This window comes from Hordeum vulgare, chromosome 3H, assembly GCF_904849725.1.
Source record: "Hordeum vulgare subsp. vulgare chromosome 3H, MorexV3_pseudomolecules_assembly, whole genome shotgun sequence".
Classification (NCBI taxonomy): Eukaryota; Viridiplantae; Streptophyta; class Magnoliopsida; order Poales; family Poaceae; genus Hordeum; species Hordeum vulgare.
Window position 1 is genome coordinate 535,962,641 of NC_058520.1, and position 19,836 is coordinate 535,982,476.

Here is a 19,836-nt window from a genome sequence, read left to right on the forward strand (position 1 = left end):
TTAGAGCAACCCAACCGACCGATCCAAACGGACGACGAATTTGTTCGCTTTTTGTCCGTTTGGGTTGGCCGCCTGTCCGGCGTCCGTCCTATTTTAGATTTAGATCGACAGTGCGTCCAACGCGTCGATCCATTTCATGTCCGCAATCAACATTAAAAAAAAAGACCCGCGGCCGATCATGCCAACGGCCATGTCTTATACCGGCACCATGTCAAAAGATGGCGCTCGCTAGCCGGCCGGCACACATGCCAGCACACAAAAAGGGTGGGACTTGAGTTCGACCACGCTATCGCGGCCCTGTGGTCATGCCAGCACACCTGCCGGCATCCAAAAAAGATGGCGCTCACCACCATAGATCACTCGACGTCGAACTTAAGCATGTCGACCTGCATCTTCTCGAACCACGACCTCTTCCTTGGCGACATGGTGTTGAGATCCACCTTCATGATCTCCACCCCGGTCATCATGCTCGCGAGAGCCATTTCTTTGACCTTGGTCTTGGCGTTGGCGACTTCGATCTCTAGCATCTTGGCTTGCTTTTCCGTCTCCATCTCAAGCATCTGTGCTTGCTTCTCCGCCTTCAATGTCAAGCCTCCTCCTTTGGATCTCCAAGAAGGCGTTCATTTGCTCTTCTCTTTCTTGCCGGCGCTTCTCCTCCCTTGAGTCCTTGGTGATCATGCCCTTCACGGTTGCGATCAAGGCGACCGATGCCGCGTCCCGCTTGTCCTCCTTCTTGGAGTTGGTCTTCCCCCGCGGCCGAGCCTTCTCGCCATCCCCAACCTCCCCCACGGCTTGCTTCCCACCACGCGACTTGAGGGCGGCATATTGCGCCTTGAACTTCTCCTCGTCTTTGATCACCCTAAAGCAATGGAAGAGGTTGAAGGACTTTCCATTGTTGTTGGACCTTGAATGCCTCCAAAGCTTGAAATGCCTACAAATGTATTTCATGCAAGCATATTGGCAAAAATGATATGCAAACGAACACCCAAGCATAAACTTGATGACACAAAAGAGAGGGCGGCTTGCTAGCATACCATGTCTTGCATGCCGATGCCGCTCAAGGGCGGGCCTTGACGCTCTCAAGAGTGGCACAAAACTTGTTGCACTCTTGTTGGATCACCCTCCAACGCTTCGAAATGGACACCCACCCGCGCACGCTTACTATTTGATACGACGGAAACTTCTTGCGCTCATGGAACTCATGGTGAACACGAATCCAAAAGGTTGAATGCTTTTGTTCGGCGCCCGTCTTGGGGTCTTGCCCAATGTCTCTCCAACACTCGCAAAGAAACTTGTCCTCGGCCGTCGTGTATGCCTTGGTCCGCTTGCTCTTGCGCTTCGGCTTCGGCCTGTCGGCTTGGTTGGCGAGCTCGTCCTCAAACAAAGGCTCCGCTTCGATGGCGTACTCGTCCTCTTCCTCTAGCCCATAGTCCTCCGGGAACTCATGGTCGAGAGGGAAGCCGTCCAGGTCCAGGCCGACCTGATCACGCATGAAGGCAGCCTGATCTTCATTGTAGCCAGCGGGCGGCGTGAACGGCCCTCGGCCATCCTGACTTTGTGTCTCGTCGGGATCGAAGCCTGGGGCCTGCGCACCACCCTCGAAGATCATGTTCTGCATGTAGTCGTCGTCGCCGGCGGCTGGCATTTCATCAAACAGGTTACGCGCGTCCGGCAGCTGGTCGGCTGGCGTCTGTCGCGCGCGTTTTCTCGCGCCTCCGGCTGACGAGCCAGCGGCCACCGGTGTGGCGTTGGGGTCGATGGGCGCTGGCGCGGGCGTGGAAGGCGCGACCATGCTCACCTCGGGCGAGCATTCCCCTAAGAGGCGGGAGGCCTGCGGGTAGACGTGGAAGCCGGGTACCGGGTGGCAAGCCGACGCGTCGGGCGAGTCAGGCAGCACCGTCCGAGGGAAGGCGGATGAGCCGGTGCTGACCGCGGCGGCCACAGCGGCGTTAGCGAGGCCGTGCTGGCTAGGGTTTAACCCCAGCATGCAGAGCACCTCCCTCGTTGCCGCCGCGACACGGGCGTTGGTGACCTGCTACTGCGCGGTGGAGGTGGCGGCGGCCGCCGCGATGGCTTCATCCCTCGCGTCCACCACGTGCCTCCGGTCCTTCCTCTTTGCAGACTCCTTTGCCCGTTGTTCGGGCGTCAACACCTTCTTCGGCTTCGGCGCGGCGGCTTTCCGGGGGGCGCGAAACTTGCCTTTGCCGGACGAGGCGAGGGAGGCGAGGCCGGCGGCGGCGTCGAGGTCGAGGTCGTCGTCCATAGCGGGCATGGGGCGGGAGCGCGCGCGGGCGGGATAGTTTTTTTGGGGAAATGGTGATGGATGCCACCAACCGGCGGGCCCGGAAAGAGTAGTAGGCTCGTCCTTCTGTGTCCGCGCTGACGCAAATCCAGCTTAAAATTAGATTGAAAATGGGTCGCCAGGCGGACGTCAGGCGGGCGCGTGTCCGTTTGGGTTGGCACGTTGGGCCGACTTTTATATCCGCGCCGACCCATTAGAGTTGCTCTTACTTTCTCCTTAGACTTGTTAAATTTCGTTGCAAATCAAGCAACTGTGAAATAGAGCATCTCCGTGCTAGAAAGCATATCGTCGGAGCTAGGTGATGGTGCTAGCTCGTTGACTGTCGAGACACAAAACAAGGTTTGAACCCTTGCGTGTCCCTGAAAAGCTGAGAAAAGAAAGACGAGTGCCCATGATACCAGTTTAGGAGCCGTATGTGTAGTTGGTGCTTGCGGTCATCACAGCGTGTGGAGATGGCTGCACCTACTGGTAGGAGTATTTGGTATCGGTTCAGTTGAGGATGGGTTGGTGCTGCTAACTGTCTGTTATACCAAAAGTAGCCAAGGGACATTCTCAAGAGGGTGTATCCACCTAACTCCCACACTGGTGGTGCCAGTGGCATTTACAAACGCGACTTGCTTGCGCCTGGCATTGCAAGTAAAGAACGCTTCCTTTTAGTAAGGACCACTTCAGGCACTGATCCTGCTACTTCCCGGCCGATTTTTTTGTTTTGACCTTTTGCGTTAAGAAATTTCGAAACTGACCTTACTTTAAAAAAATATATCAAATCTGACCTCTTTTAATGACGCCAACATCCCTTTGGGAGTCGTCAAGGTCCCTGACGTCTGGTACGGGCTGGCTTGACCGGCTGATCCGTTGAGTCTTTGACGTGGCTTGATACCAGACGCCAGGGACCCTGCCGTCTGGTATCAAACACCAGGGACCCTGGCGTCTACTCTCAGCAGATCATACAAATGTTTTTTTATAATCTGTGCCATGCCAGCCAGACGTCAAGGTCCTTGACGTCTGGTACCAGACGCCAGTGTCCTTGGCGTTTGGTCCAGGACCCTGACGTCTGGTACCAACCTTGACGTATCCCATGCAACCTAGACGTCAGGATGTTGGCTTCACCAAAAGAGGTCAGATTCGAACTTTTTTCAAATGTAAGGTCAATTCTGAAATATGTTAAGGTAAAAGGTCAAAAAAAATTGTCCCTACTTCCCCACCTACAACAGAAACTGCCGGTTTTAGGGCGAACCACAGAATGCGTCGGCAATAATTTATTCTTTTAAACACGAACCTCTGGATGGACTGGGTTTCTCACTGTCACGGGGAGTACAAGCATACGCTTTATATGTACATAAGTTTTCCTCTGTCAAGAGCCAAATATTACAGCATTCATCAAGCCCCCTTTGTCCCATGTAAATTACGTTACAGGAACCAAAACCAAAGAGAAGCAAACTTCCAGCAAAAATTGCATTACCCAACTGAGCGCACAAGTCCCACGATAGCCCGATTATCTACAGGTAACTTACTCCGCATACTTTCATGATATGCGTAGCGAGCTCATGCGGAGCTCTCCGCTTGCATGGACCTCCTTGACCCTCTTGTCGTACTCGTCCTCCTCCTCCTCCCTCTCTTCTGGTCGGTCTTCCCCTTCCTTCTCTTCCTCGTCGTCTGAACCGTCGTCGCCCCAACCATAGCTTGGCCTGGATGACTTCGGCATGGTCCTTGCCTCCTGGACAATCTTCATGATTTCCTCTGAGGTCTGCTCCGAGAAAGAAGGCACGGCGTTATCCCTCCTGTAGTACATGCCCTGCGCCGTCTCAGTGAGCTCCCTTGGCAGGTTCTTCAAGAACCACGGGTGGCTCTTTATTTCCCTCATCGTGATTCTCTGAACAGCATTCAAATTATCAACATCAATGCGATGTCACTTGCTATGGAACAGGGTGGCTTCCTAAAAGGATAAGGCAGAAGATACAGATTGAGGTCATTACCTTCGATGGGACGTTAACAAAGATACTGGCCATAAGCTGTCTGCATTCCGTGGATATGTGGACATGATCAGGTATAGTGTATTGCACAGACATTATTCGCTGTGGATGAAGAGTGGTCATGACGAGGGTCAGGTGAGGTGCAAAAGGAAATACTGCAGGCCATAATAGTATGTCATGTAGTTATAGATCGTCACCTGAATGGTCTTGCGTATATTCTTCGGGTCATCCTGGTCTTCAAATGGGTAGCCTCCCACAAGCATGACGTAAAGAGTCACCCCACAAGACCACACATCTGCAAGCTACATTAACAAGATCCATTGCAGCTAATGAGTATAGCTGAACAATACTCTCATATAACTAGATACTCCCTCCATAAACAAATATAAGATTATTTAGATAACTACTTTTTAGTGATCTAAACGCTCTTTTATTTCTTTACAGAGGGAGTACTAACTAATATCCATTAGGATGACTTACAAAGTTCAGGGCCAACATCTGACAAAATGTTATGTGACTATATGATTGACATGGTTTGCTGTGGATGCTAAACTTCAGATTCGGTAACCGCACAGGAAAATTGTGTTGGCTCTGCAGTGTCAAGATAAGGCATCCTGATGGCACTTATGCTTGATTGCTGAATCACTTTCATTTGGTGCATTTCTGTTCTGTTGTTTCACTATTCTATTTAGCCTAAAGGTTCCTTGCATTGTTAAAATAAGTTTCAGTGTGCTAGCATACTAATAATTCATGCCAGTACAGCAACATGAAAGAAAATGTGAAGCACAGTCAGCATAGCTCAGCTAACATAAGCATATTACATTCAAAAAGTTCAGTAAGAAATACCAATGTTTAAGTCAAAATAACTGGACTGAACAATGTGCTAATTACAAAATGTCATTTTGGCTACATTTTATGGAGCAGTCAAGTGTAAGAATCCACCCACCACCCCCGCAGTCATGTGTACACCAAGTCACCAACATCGCAAAACTAAGTGAAACAAACATGGCAACACAACAGTACTCCATTCCCATGAAAAGCTACTGAATACAGCCACCATTTGCATAATATATGCCTACACAATGTATCTTTGTATCAAGCCATGGCATCACATTTCCTACAATGTGGACTGGAATAAGACATCCTTGCATATATGTATGGCAGTGGTTCTGTGGATCTAGGTGCATCTAAGCAAACAGCAAGGCAGGAAAGTAGGCTGCAGAAAATTTGCCATGATAGGGGCCGTGCTGGACTTACTTTTGTTAGGCAAACCTACCTACCTATATGCGACAAAATGATTTAAACAAGAAACTATAGAATCCAAAAACTATATGAATAGTTAAAAGGTGAATCATATCTAGAAACATGTAGAATCTAGAGGATAAGAACCTATTTTGTGGATGGATGGTCTGCATTCACTAAATAGCCCACTCCACTTTTCCGATGTCAACATCCTTTGTTGTACATCTTACCTCGACAAACCAAACAGAAGATGTTCCAGCACCTCATGCTGACAATGACTCCTCATCAAACAGAAGCTTGCCAAGAGAATTTCAGGTGATCTGTTTGTCCAATATTTGTGGTATTTTTTAAATATAATATAATGTATTGTCCATCACAACTTAATAAATAAAGCTAAATATCAAGCATTTCCTAAAATATTTTCCCTACTTTTGGATAATGCAAGCTTTTGGGAGGGACTCCTTTAGCCTTGGAGTGCCCGTCATCCAACCGGACTTTTGATTAAATTGAGGGGCCAAGCATATGTAACGTCACAATCATGATGCAAGTGCATTCACTAAATGGTTTCAATGAAGAAGTTTAAATAGTGTCAAGGCCCCGACTATTTAACCACTCGGAAAGGCTTGGCGAAATGCCCAAATACTTGTCTTTCAGCAAAATCATGAGCAAAACTTGCATACTATATTATACATGTGGAAACCACAAGGTGAAAGAGATGTTTGCACATACAATGCCTAGAAAAGAGGTTTGTTCTAATGACCTAACATATTATCTTGCAAAGGAATAATAGAAACCAGATACAAGAAATGTAAAACAATAAAAAATTACAAACTCACCTTTCCATCATACTCACGTCGGGATAGCACCTCTGGTGCAATATATGCTGGTGTCCCCACTGCTGATTTGGGCCTTGAATGCAGTACTGATGACTGGTACAGAAATGGGAAGAACAGTTTCTGTGAGAATTTACAGGCATCGATAACTTGAAGTTTCAATACATGGGTACAGGGACAACCTTGGAGTAGCCAAAATCACATATTTTGAGCCGTGGAGCTGCACTGCCATCCAAGAGAACATTCTCCAGCTTCAAATCTCTATGGCATATTTGCTGGTATATGACAAGACCATCCCGAGAATCAAGTTAATAGAAATACAGTACACTAGAGCTTGGCTCATACATCCAACTGCAGAAGGTTAACAGTGAAACCAGCCGTGAAAGATAAAAGAAACTTGAAAGTTGAAACAGTAGGTACAGTAGTCATTTGTGCTTGAGGAAAATGGGTTGCTGATTTGAATGTAAACTATTAGTATTAACGATACTCTTGCTTGTGTGTTCATACCATGTGATGGCAGTAGCTCACACCACAGATCAACTGCTGAAAGAAATACCTTGCCTGTGTGAAGCAAAACCAGATTAAATATTGCTCTTCCACCCGAATCGAAAATAATAAGATTATAAAAGTCAGGAATAAATCACGAGACCTCATCCTCACTGAACCGCCCGCGATCACAGATCCGCTCAAACAGCTCCCCACCTGCTGCGAACTCCATGACAATCATAAGATTTGTTGGCGTCAGTACCACCTGGAGAATTCCCCCCGGAACAATTAAAATCATGTGTGTGGCTGTGATAAGGAACTAGTAGTAAATAAAGCTAAAAGCACAATCTGATTCCTTCTTCCATTAAAAGTTTGTGCTGTTACAATGCAAACAGAAAGATGCGCATGCCTTTATGTTTCAGGTGAATAATTGCCACGGAGAAGGTGTCTCTCAACGACATGCATCTGTAACATGCGAATCCATTCCCCAAATCACACAAATATACAAGTGGCTTGCGTAAAGCGAAATCAGGAAGGGAAGTATCAAAGATTAGGTAGCAATCAAAAGATTCCTCACTACATGCAGTTAAGAGAATTTTTTTACAGGAAAAAAGAAAACCATCATCCGCACCATTCCTACCCGTAACCTTGCAACGATTTGCATCGAGAAACGCAAAAAAATATGTTTAAAAAAACAGAGGAAAATAATTGTGCCATGTCGACGATTTTTTCCACGAACCTCCTTGAAGCGGATGATGTTGGGGTGGCGCAGCGAGCGGTGGTTGATGATCTCCCTGTAGACATTCTCGTCAATCTGCAGTGCACAGATCCCCCAAAACGGCAATTAATCAATCCACCTCCCACCGAACGAGCAAAGCCGGCCAGCCCCAATTACTCCCCCCATGTATGTATAGCACAGACAAAAATAAATAAGCGGAGAGGACGAGGGAGGGGAAGGAGACAAGCGAACGAACCCGGTGTCCGCGCTCGATGCACTTGACGGCGACGAGCTCGCGGGTCTCGCGGTTGCGCATCAGCCGCGCCACCCCGAAGTTGCCCGACCCGATGTCCCGCACCGCCTCGTACTTCTCCATCCCCTCCCTCCTCCGCCTCCAGCCGCACCCCCCACGCGTCGCCGGCCGCGCACCCCTGCCCCTGCCCCTCGGCCTCCCCCCGCGCGCGTGCGATCCCCGCGTAGCCCGTGGGGGCCCACGACGGCCGGCCGGAGCCGCGGAACGGAGGGCACGGCGGCGGCGGAAAGGGCGCGGTGCGGTGCGGTGGCGTGCGTCGTTCGGTAGGTTGGTTCCGGGCCGGGCCGTGCCGCGGGTTGCGTCTGCGGTGGCGCGTGTGTGGGGGCGGTGCGTGGGCGTGTGTCGCGGGCGGGGTTATATACCCCAGGCGGGGAGGGGGGGCGCGGCCAGCGAGGGGGAGGAGGAGCCGGACGGGAGGTGGAGTGGGCCACGCCGTCGGCGGGTCCGTGTCACGCACCGTGGCGCGTGGGCCCTGCCGCCTGGCTGGCCGGTTCCTGTTCGCCGCTGGATTCGATGCGTCCGACTAAAATGGTTCTTTTTCTGCGGGGGTTCCAGCGGAGGAAAAATATCCTCCCTCTTGGGGAGGGAGGAAGAGGGGGGAAAGGGAAAATATCCGTTTGGTGTAGTATCCTGCTATGAATACCTGTTTCCATCGGAGGAATGATCCCACTGGGTATAATAAATGGTGTACTGATCTGATCACAGCGTTGTGTGTCGGCTCTACTTTATCGTATCTTTGTTTATCTTATTATAGCCGGCTGATTTGGGTTTTTTCTTTCAGGGTACGTTTAAAGTTGAGAATGGTTTCATACTTGAACCATACCCTACATTTATCTCTCAAAATCATACTTAAACCATACCCATTTGATGTCATTTTCAGCCCAACCAAAACTAAACCCATTATTTTTTCCACCCAAACCAACTTAAACCCAATAAATAACCGTGGGTTTATAACCAATACATAACTATGGATTTGCTTTAATGTATATATAATTACACAAATTGACAAGTTAAAAAGCAAATGAGATAGAAAAGGTATAAGTGCATCTACAACAGTTTGAGAACAAAATAATCCTTGAGATAAAGTCAACACACATCAAAAGGCAAAAAAAAAGTCCATGTTTGAATAGCTCACTAACAAGTGTATTGAAACAAAATTGCTTAGCCAAATCACAAGCAAATACTTTCGATTTTTATTTGGTATTTCCTAATAATACATAATTATATAGTGCGTTACAACATGCATGCGAATCAAAGATATTCGTTCTCGGTCATAGTTTGTTATTGCACATAACCAATGCCTAGAAACCGGTTTGGATCCATAGTTTATAACCGTTTATAACCAAACTGTTTAAACCCATAACCAACTATACCCAAACTGGTTTCTTCACATACCCAAACCAAAACCAAACTAAAAAAGCTCAATCCAATAAAACCAAAACCAATCAAACCCAAATTAATAACCGAACCGTTAGACCCGGTTTTCTAATAACCATTCCCAGGTTTAGATACGTTAAAGACGTACCATAGCTTTATACTCCCTTCGTTCTTAGATATAAGTCTTTTAAGAGATTTTATTAGGTGACTACATACGAAGCAAAATGGTTAAATCTACACTCTAAAGTATGTCTATATACATCCGTATGTAATCTTGTACTGGAATCTCTTCAAAGACTTATATTTAGAAACGGAGGGAGTAGAAGATATAAGATATGTACAAGAAATTACACATATTGTTAGGTAGGAGTCAAAATCGATCCTAACCCAGACGATTGATTTGTGAACTGGATAATATTGTAGAGGGAAGCCCTAAAAATATTGTAAAGTGAAGAATATCATGTGCTTCCAGCCCCTCCCAACTCCCACGGTTTCATGACACGTGAACTTTTGGACCATTTGATCATCGATCCAATGGTCACACGAAGAGTTTGTCCGTCCTTATGAAAAACACCCCATGGAGCCTTGTAATTTTGCCCAAATACAAAGACATTGAAACTAACCATTGAGGAAAAGATTAAAAAGAAAAACATCGAATGAGGCACCATGTGTGATCATAGCGTGCATCCCAAATACATTGGCATAGTGCTGAATAATTTTAAAATATAATAACACTTGACACCATTAACTAATCGCATAACCATGATTCTATAAGCGCACAATTATGTTGTCTTTATCTCTCAATCGTTTCCTTCTCGTTGTGAGTCACAACCGTTCTCACACTCCCCTTCCTTTCTCATCCGTCATTCTTGTCAGCCGGAGCGGGATAGGCACGGGGAGGTTGGGGAGTAGTAGCCACCTGAGAGCATCTCTAGTGGATGGTGTATATTTGAACGTGTATATCTTCATATACACGTCCATATACACGTTGTTAAATTATACACGTCCTAGTTTTTCAGTGGAACGTGTAAATTTGGATTCAGTAGTGCACACAGGTTCAGAGAACAAGACAGGGGAGCTTCGCCGCATTGCAGCCGTCTCCCTCGTCGCCGGCAGCCTTCCCCGTGGCATCCAAGATGTCCATGGACTCGAGGGTGCCTCCCTCATTCCATTCCCATCGCTAGGGTGACCGGTGGCCCACCACAGCGACGACCCCAACCTCGTCTCCGGCGAGTACCCGGAGCCGAAGCCCTACAACAGGCCGAGCTCGAGCGGGTGGAGCAGGAGCTCGAGCGCTGGCGATGCGGGCACGGGATCCTCTGCCCAGGCCGCCGGCCCCTCCTCTGCCCAGGCTGCCGGTCCTCCTCTGCCAGGCCACCGCCCTGCCCCTCCCGTCGGCAGATCTGGAGCGCCGCGCACCCCGCCCGCACCCCGCCGCCGCAGCGCCGCCAGCAGCCCGCCCGCACCCCGCCCGCCGCCAGCAGCCCGCCCGCACCCCGCCGCCGCAGCGCCGCGCACCCCGCCCGCACCCCGCCGCCGCAGCGCCGCGCACCCCGCCCGCACCCCGCCGTCGCGCACCCCGCCCCCGCAGCGCCGCCAGCAGCCTGCCCGCACCCCGCCCGCCGCCAGCAGCCTGCCCGCACCCCTCCCGCCGCCAGCAGCCCGCCCGCACCCCGCCCCGCACAGCGCCGCCAGCCCTCCCGCACAGCGCCGCGAGCTCCACGAGCGTGGCTGGCTCGTGTTTATTTACACGAGGAGTAGCCTCGTGGATGGACGTGTATAACTTCCACGCCCGTATACACGTTCCACTGGGAAGCATTTTTCTGTTTGCAACGTGTATATTTACCATCCACCTTCATATACACCATCCACTAGAGATGCTCTGAAGGGCATTTAACTATGTGCTTGTTTGGAGTACTTCAATGTGCCATGCACATGGTGTATGCAGATTGTCGTGGTCTTCCCCTAATCGTTTTCTATGGAGGAAGCTAGCAGTTCATTGTACACCTGATGGTTTCTCCCTCAATAAGTGGGTCAAACCGGACTAGCATAAATCGCCATCCCCTTTACTCAGGCTACCATGGGCGTAGCAAAAAAATGGGAGTGAATCTATCTTCGGCTTCCCCTCATCTAGCGTGGGTGGGGGAGGGGGTTAGCATAAATGATCTTTGTTGGAAATATGCCATAGAGGCAATAATAAAATAGTTATTATTATATTTCCTTGTTCAAGATAATCGTTTATTATCCATACTAGAATTGTATTGAATGTAAACTCAGATACATGTGTGAATACATAGACAATACACTGTCCCTAGTAAGCCTCTAGTTAACTGATGGTTAAGATTTCCTAGCCATAGACAAGTGTTGTCACTTGATAACGGGATCACATCATTAGGAGAATGATGTGATGGACAAGACCCAAACTATGAATGTAGCATGTGATCGTGTTGTTTATTGCTACTGTTTTTTCTGCATGTCAAATATATGTTCCTATGACCATGAGATCATGTAACTCACTGACACCGGAAGAATACCTTGTGTGTATCAAATGTCACAACATAATTGGGTGACTATAAAGGTGCTCTACAGGTATCTCCGAAGGTGTCTGTTGAGTTAGCATGGATAAAGACTGAGATTTGTCACTCTGTATGATGGAGAGGTATCTCGGGGCCTACTCGGTAATATAACATCACAACAAGCCTTGCAAGCATTGTGACTAAAGAGTTATCCACGGGATTTTGTATTATGGAATGAGTAAAGAGCCTTGCCGGTAACGAGATTCAAATAGTATAGAGATACCGACGATCGAATCTCAGGCAAGTAACACACCGAAGGACAAAGGAAATGTTATACGGGATTAACTGAATCCCAGAGATAGAGGTTCAACTGATAAAGATCTTCGAAGAATATGTAGGAGCCAATATGGACATCTAGGTCCCGCTATTGGTTATTGACCGAAGAGTGTCTCGGTCATGTCTACAAAGTTCTCGAACGCGCATGGTCTGCACACTTAAGGTTTGGTGACGTTTCGGTATAGTTGAATTATGTATGTTGGTAACCAAATGTTGTTCGGAGTTCCGGATGAGATCCCGGACAGCGCGAGGAGTTCCGGAATGGTCCGAAGACGAATATTGATATACAGGAAGGGTGCATTTGCCTTCTGGAAAGATTTCGGGCATTACCTGTAAAGTACCGAGAGTGACGAATGGGTTCCGGGGTTCCACCGGGAGGGGCGACCCACCCGGAGAGGGACCAAATAGGCCTAAGGGTGGTGCACCAACCCCTGGTGGGCTGGGCGGCTAGCCCAAGTGGGCCTATTCGGTCGAAGTGCCAAAGGGAGAGGAGGTGGGGCAAACCCACTAGGAGGAGGACTCCTCCTCCAATAAACTGAATTGGAGGAGGACTCCTCCCTCCTTGTGTGCGCCGGACGAACCCTAGGGTTTTTCCCCAGGGCGCCACCCCTCCCTCCCTCCTATATAAAGTGGAGGGTAGAGAGGCTAGCCGCACCTCAAGCCACGGCGCAGCCCCTCTCCCTCCACTACTTCGTGACACCCCGTAGGTTATTCCGGTAGTGCATGGCGAAGTCCTGCCGGAGTAGCTCCACCATCATCGTCGTCACATCGTCGTGTTGTCGGATAATTCAGCTACCTCTTTGTCTCTCTTGCTGGATCAAGAAGGCAGAGATCGTCATCGAGTTGTACGTGTGCTGAAGGCGGAGGTGCCATCTGTTCGGCACTAGATCGTGATTGGATCGCGGGACGGCTTGCAATTTGGATAGCAAATACGTTCGACCACATCAACCGCGTTTCTTAACCCTTCCTCCTTAGCTATCTACAAGGTTATGTGGATCCGCTCTCCTCTCGTAGATGGTCATCACCATGGATAGATCTTATGTGTGCGTAGGAAATGTTTTGGTTCCCATGCAACGTTCCCCAACAATCTTTTGATTTTCTTATGGCACGAGAAGACCTCCGCCAACCGAGTCGTGGATCTAAGGACAAAAGCTCTAATGTGCCTCTTGGAAGGCATGGGTGGATTGTCGACTACCCAGCAACTTTTCTTGTTGCATGTTCCTTCATCTTCAACCTCCAATGTGAGTCCCTTGTTCCCTTGTTGTGTCCAAGCAAGGCAACAGTAGGGGACGCTGGCCAGTATATCCAACGAGGTAAACATCTACTCAAGGATTGGATTGCTTTCTGTGTTTCCTATATCGTGTGCTTGTCGAAAAGTTGAAGGACTTGGCTAAATTTATTTTCCTTGGTTTCCTTTAATTGTTGTGTTAATTTTTATTTTTAAATTAAGATAAATTATTTGAATCATCCATTACAACCAATGAATACTTTCCTAATTAGGAAAATTGAGGGAAAACGGTTACAAACTTGACCATATAATACAAACAAGCAACAACCTTACAAGGCATGCAACCAAATCCAACGACCACCACAAAGATCGATAAAAAGCAGTAAACCCGCTACTTCTGTAGACCCTTGACTTGTTGGCCACTACACCATAAAGGAATCTCAACCAGTTGGTTGCATCTTGAGGAGAACACATCAAAATAATAATAGACACCACCAAATGCATGTCGACAACCCAAAAAGTGGGACCATGCATTATGTAACCACAATCACCTTGCCTTTAGTGTACCCTGATGATCCACAAGCATAGGCGATCAATCATAGTCTTTTTGATTAGTAAGAGTGTCAAACCCAATGAGGAGCAGAAGGAAATGACAAATGGTTTTCAGCAAGGTAATTCCTTCAAGCACTGAGAGTAGCAATAACAGATAGTTTTGTAGTAGAGCAATTCGTAACAAGTAAAAAATGGTAACAAAGGTGCAGCAAGGTGGCACAATCCTTTTTGTAGCAAAGGACCAGCCGAAAAGTTCTTTTATATGAAGTAAAGCACTCTCTAGGACACATGGGAATTGTCTTCTAGTCACGTTCATCATGTTTAGTTGATTCACGTTCGGTACTTTGCTAATTTGATATGTGGGTGGATCGGTGCTAGGGTGTTATTCTTACTTGAACAAACAAACCTCTTATGATTACCCCCTCTCGCAAGCATCCACAACTACGAAAGAAGAATTAAGATAAATCTAATCATATCATGAAACATACGGATCCAAATCAACCCCTTACAGAATAACGCATAAACCAGAGTTTAAGCTCCTATCACTCTCGCAACCCATCATCTACTTATTACTCCCCAATGCTTTCCCTTAGGCTCAAATATGGTGAAGTGTCATGTATTCGACGTTCAAATGACACCACTAAGGGACGAGCAACATACATATCATCAAAATATCGAATGAATAACAACTTCACATGATTATTTATAACAAGACTTATCTCATGTCCTCGAGAACGAAAGTAACTACTCAAAAGAAAGTAACTACTCACAAATCATCACCATGTTCAAGATCAGAGGTGTAAATAATATGATTAAGGATCTTAACATATAAGCTTCCACCAATTAGACCAACTAGCATCAACTACAAGATGTAGTCAACACTACTAGCAACCCACAGGTACCAATCTGAGGTTTTGAGACAAAGATTGAATACAAGAGATGAACTGGGGCTTGAGATGAGATGGTGCGGGTGAAGATGTTGATGAAGATTGGTCCTCCCACAATGGAGGAAGCATTGGTGATGATGATGGCTTCGATTTCCCCCTGTAGGAGGGAAGTTTCCCTCACATAATCGCTCCACCGGAGAGCAAAAGTGCTCCTGTCCAGGTTCCGCCTCGAGACGGAAGCGCTTCATCCCGAAAGATGTTTCATGATATTTTTCTAGGTCAAAACACTTCATATGGGCACTGGAGGCTTGATGAGGAGCCCACGAGCTCAGGATGCGTGCCATGGGTGGTAGGGCGCGCCCCAAGCTCGTGGCCTCCTCGTGGGTCCCTTGATGGTATTCTCTTTGCCACTATTTTTTTATATATTCCAAAATAAATCTCCGTATTTTTTTAGGTCATTTGGAGTTCCAGAAAATATCCAACTCTTCTATAGCCCTTTCCAGTCCAGAATTCCAGTTTTCGGCAATTCCCCTCTTGGTGTGAATCTTGTATTATAAGAGAGAAAAGGCATTAGGATTCCATAATATAAAGTGAAATAATGACTCAAAACATAATAAATAATAATAATAAAAGCATGATGCAAAATGGATGTATCAACTCTCCCAGGCTTAGACCTCGCTTGTCCTCAAGCAAAAGCCAGACGTGATAATCATGACCACATTCTTAGAGAGAGAGAGGTGTCGACAAAATAAAATGTGGACATGCATGCATCATGTTCATTATCATAGTAGAAATATAACATCATAAAGCTTCTTATGAACAAGTGGTAACCTATTCACAAGCTAAAGTATGAACCATAAATCTTATTGAAATCTAACAAACTATGTTCTTAGTCATTAAACAACTACAATCCATCATATTTTCAGAAAGATTCTATGTGAGAGATTTACTTAGCAAGTTAACATACTCAACTATCATTTAGTCTTCTATGATTGCAGACACTCACAACATATTTGTGAAACAAAAAGTTTCAATAAGTAAAATAGAAAGACATGGTTTTATAATGTTCACCACCCAACTATTTATCTCGAGGATAATGTCAACAACAATAGCTCGTGATCACCTACATCCAACTGGATATATATGCATGGTTATTTCCTCACCATAGGATTCTTGCCCAGAAGAGAATAAATAAGGATGGAACAGGGATGAACATTAATGACTCTTGCATAAAAGTAAAAATAAATGGAAGTAAAATATAGGCCCTTCGCAGAGGGAAGCACAGGTTGTCATGCACTTCTTATTTTGATGTGCAAGCTCTTAATGTAAAGGAACATAACTTAATATTGCTCCTTATGATAGCAACCTTTATTATGTAGTCTGTCGCTTTTATTTATTTGCCATCACAAGTTTGTACGAAGCTTATTTTACCTTACAATAAAATATCATGTATATTTTAGGAGCATTTTTATTGATCTTGCACCGATAACAACTTACTTGAAGGATCTTATTCAATCCATAGGTAGATATGATGGACTCTTATGACAAGAAAGTGGCTTCACGGGTTTTGGATGCACAAGTAGTATCTCTACTAGGTGTGAAGTTTTGGCTAGCAAAAGATTATGAGCAAGCACCACATGTTAGAGGACCATGACAATATAACTTCTATGTGAATATAAGAAAACATAACCCATCATGTTGTCTTCCTTGTCCAACGTCAACTAGTTGATCATGCATAGAATATTTAATGGGGTTCACAATCACAAAAGACATCTAGGATAGTATATTTATATGTGTGGCCTCTCTTCCATTTTTTCATGAATTTTATCAATGACTAATACTATGTTTGTCAACTTTCAACAAATTTTATCAATTATACTCTTTTTATGTGAAGTCATCACTCCCCATGGGATTAGCATATGATATTTTTATTATTTCCACTGCTAGGATTGATGCATAAAGGTAAAGCAAACAAACTGAAACTACTCTTTATTATATAACTCTCGCACTCGATTACATAGATAGATGAATCACGAAGCAAACACTCAAAACTAAATAATACTAAAACTTTACTATTCTAGATCATAGGATAGCTAAGGATCAAACTGGAATAGGTAATGATGGTAAAAGTGACGGTGATACAATATTGGGGCACCTCCCCCAAGCTCGGAACAAGCCAATGGTGCTGCACATACCCGTGTACTCAAGTTTTCTTCTTGGGTGATGGGGGTGATGAAGTGATTTTATTGGAAATGATGCTTCTTAGGCAATAGACATCCTCCTTAAGAGCATCTCCAATAGATGGTCCAAATTTTGGCGGTCCAAAACCGGAGATGTAAAATTTGGACCGCCAAAAAGTGCATTTTGGAGCTCCAAAAAACGCTCAACTCCAACAGATGGTCCAAATTGATGGTCCAAAAGAGCAACTCCAATAGATGGTCCAAACCAAAGATGTAAAAATCTGAAAACGGCCGCGCGGCTGCTGCCAGCCACTGTTTAGCCGCGGTTTTGCATTGAACTAGCATCAAAAATTTGAAAATAGAGTGCACCATCATCATAGTTTCAATCAAAAGTGCATCACCATCATAGTATAAAATCCCTCTACCAAAAGAGCATCGTCTCAAGCAAAGTTTTTCGCCCTAGAAATTGAAATGCACATGAATATTACTAGTAAAAGTGCCCGTGCGTTGCACTGGGTTGTCAACAGTACAATCAAATTTTGGGACCTTTTAATGTAACTAAATGATTTTGCTAGCTAACAAAATAACTTCAAGATTATGAAAAAGGTAATGATTTTCCACAATAAAGAATCAAACCATTACATGAGCAACCAATTGGATTTCTCCATTTACACTTTATTTAAAATTGATAGAATAAAAACATGATATGAAAAAGTTCCAATTTGCTGTCTAGGATGGTATGTGTTGGCACAACTTCGTTCTAGCAGGAGAAACTTGAGTGCACCATGGTGTATGTACGCTAAATTCCCGTCTGGATGGACCAGAATAATTTGGCTCCAATGTTTCCATGAACCTGTGTAGCATTCATGTCCGCGTACGCGAGCAGATGCGAGCGCGCTCTGCCGTGCACCCGGCTGCTCCATTGATGATGCCGCACCATAGCTCCTCCATCCGTCAGAATCCCTCCGAGAAACTTCAAAGTTTCAACTACTAATTCGAAATAATTGTGCCAGAGTTGCAGACCCCTCGCCATCCCAAGCCGCCGCCGTCGCTCGCCCCCATCGACTGGATCCAGCCCTCCATCGTCATAACCTGCCCCTCCTCCTCCTCGTACATGATCAATTTGGATCCCAAAACTCTGAAAGACTGAAGCAACAAAGGATGAAATGATATCTGAATAAAACACTAAATTACAGTTTGCAACTGGACCAACCTCTGTACTAATTCACAAAGAAATTCAGAACTTTCTTTGACAATGAACTTGTTAATTACTACTGTAGAATATAACATTGTAGATATATTTTTCTAGGCAAGAACAAGGCACAAGGATGCTACGTACAAGGGAGGGAGCATGGAGCAGAACGAGAGAAAGGCGGGGGAGGCTTACAGCCTTGGTGGCATTGGTGACGGAGTCTGGGAGGTTGCCGTGCCGTTGGGAGCTGGTGGAGCCGGGGCCAATTCGTCGGGACATGGAGCCGGCGCCAGCGTCGATGCGGCGCGACATGGAGCCGCCGGCGTCGAGGTGCTGGTGGATGGCCATGGCGAGCGCCTGACGGTGCAGGAGCTCCTCCTCGGCCGGCGTGAGCTTGGCCGCGCCGCCATGTGGCGGGCGGGCGCTCCCCATCCGCTTGCTGCGCGACACCACGGCTGCGCCCCGGTGCTCCTTGTGCGACATGCGCGCGAACGCGTTGCCCATCGGAGATGATAGCTTGTGGCGGAAAAAAGGAGGGCGTCTCGAGAACAAATCGGTAGAGACGAGCAAGAAAACAAAAGATCGATTTCTGCTCCAAGAAGGGTGGGAGTTTGGCTCGCACAGGAAGAGGAAGAATTCAACAGGAACAAGAAACTCGTACTGGAAGAAACTAAACTTAAAAAAGAATGGCGTACGAGAAGAAAGAATTTTCTCCAAGTGGGAGGAAGAGCAGGAACGAACGGCGCCCGACCCTGCTCTCTCCGGCGAGAAGCACGGTTGGTTGGTTGGGTTGGCAAAAGCGATGCGAGGAGGAAGGGGAAGCACGAAGCAGATCTGAAAGAAGAAGAAAGGAAGAGGCGGAATTTATGAGTGGTCTTCGCGGCCCCACGTCCGACCGCCTCGCCTCCGTCAGCACCGCGGGAGCCCTCGACGCATGCTGCACGAGCCAAGCTAGCGCCTACACCGGGGCGCGCCTCCTCACCTCGGCCATGATCACCAAAACCTTATCTTAACAGAAGGATCTCGGGTGGAATACTCCAAAACACGTGGTTCTTTTTGTAAGAACGAAACGTTTTTCTGGTTAGTCACTTAAAGAGGGACGGTGGGTTAATTACTTGAAAAGACAGGGACTTTTTTGCAAAATATCCACGACGTACGGCAGAAGCAGTAGCTGCTTTATTATTAGTGATGACTCATGCGAGTTATCAACACCACCGGCCTTGTGAGGCGGTGGCCGTCGGCGTGGCCACATCGTCCTCCACGGCCGGCGGTGGCGGCGGGGGAGATTGAGGAATGGATGTAGGGCTGCTGGAGGAGGCCGCCGACCGCATCAGCTGCGATTCGTCACCCTGAGCCGCCGCGGCCGCCTTGGAGAGCTTCACCGGTCGTGTAGAACTGTCGGTCGGGTTGCGGCTGCGGTTGGCCGCCCATTTTCCGCCGCCTCGTCCCTTCGTTGGCTTCGCCGCTGGCGCGGTGGCCACCGGCCGGGGCGGCGCTAATCCAGGCCAGCGAGCGGGGGGTGGCGGCATGGCAGCGGTTGCGGGCGAGATGGCAGCGGCGACGGCCACGTGGGTCAGCCCACCGGTGGCGGCAGCGGCGGAGAAGGCGGCGTGGTCATCGCCTTCGGCCATGGCAGCGCCGGACGACGGGGGGCGGCGGCGGCCGAGCGGGAAGCGGGCGGGCAGACGCGGGCGGGCGGGC

General features: G+C 47.4%; 1 protein-coding gene across 1 annotated transcript; it reads right to left on the minus strand.

Moving 5' to 3' along the window:
- Nucleotides 1-3,612: 3,612 nt before the first annotated feature.
- LOC123444784 (serine/threonine-protein kinase SAPK4) lies at nucleotides 3,613-8,172 on the minus strand. The gene is made up of 9 exons (XM_045121626.1): nucleotides 7,811-8,172; nucleotides 7,576-7,650; nucleotides 7,000-7,101; nucleotides 6,858-6,911; nucleotides 6,533-6,625; nucleotides 6,354-6,446; nucleotides 4,473-4,577; nucleotides 4,279-4,377; nucleotides 3,613-4,175 (listed from the first exon to the last, which is right to left on the minus strand). Exons 1-9 carry the CDS (start codon nucleotides 7,928-7,930, stop codon nucleotides 3,828-3,830), a joined length of 1,089 nt encoding a protein of 362 aa, XP_044977561.1. The 5' UTR covers nucleotides 7,931-8,172; the 3' UTR covers nucleotides 3,613-3,827.
- Nucleotides 8,173-19,836: the final 11,664 nt, after the last annotated feature.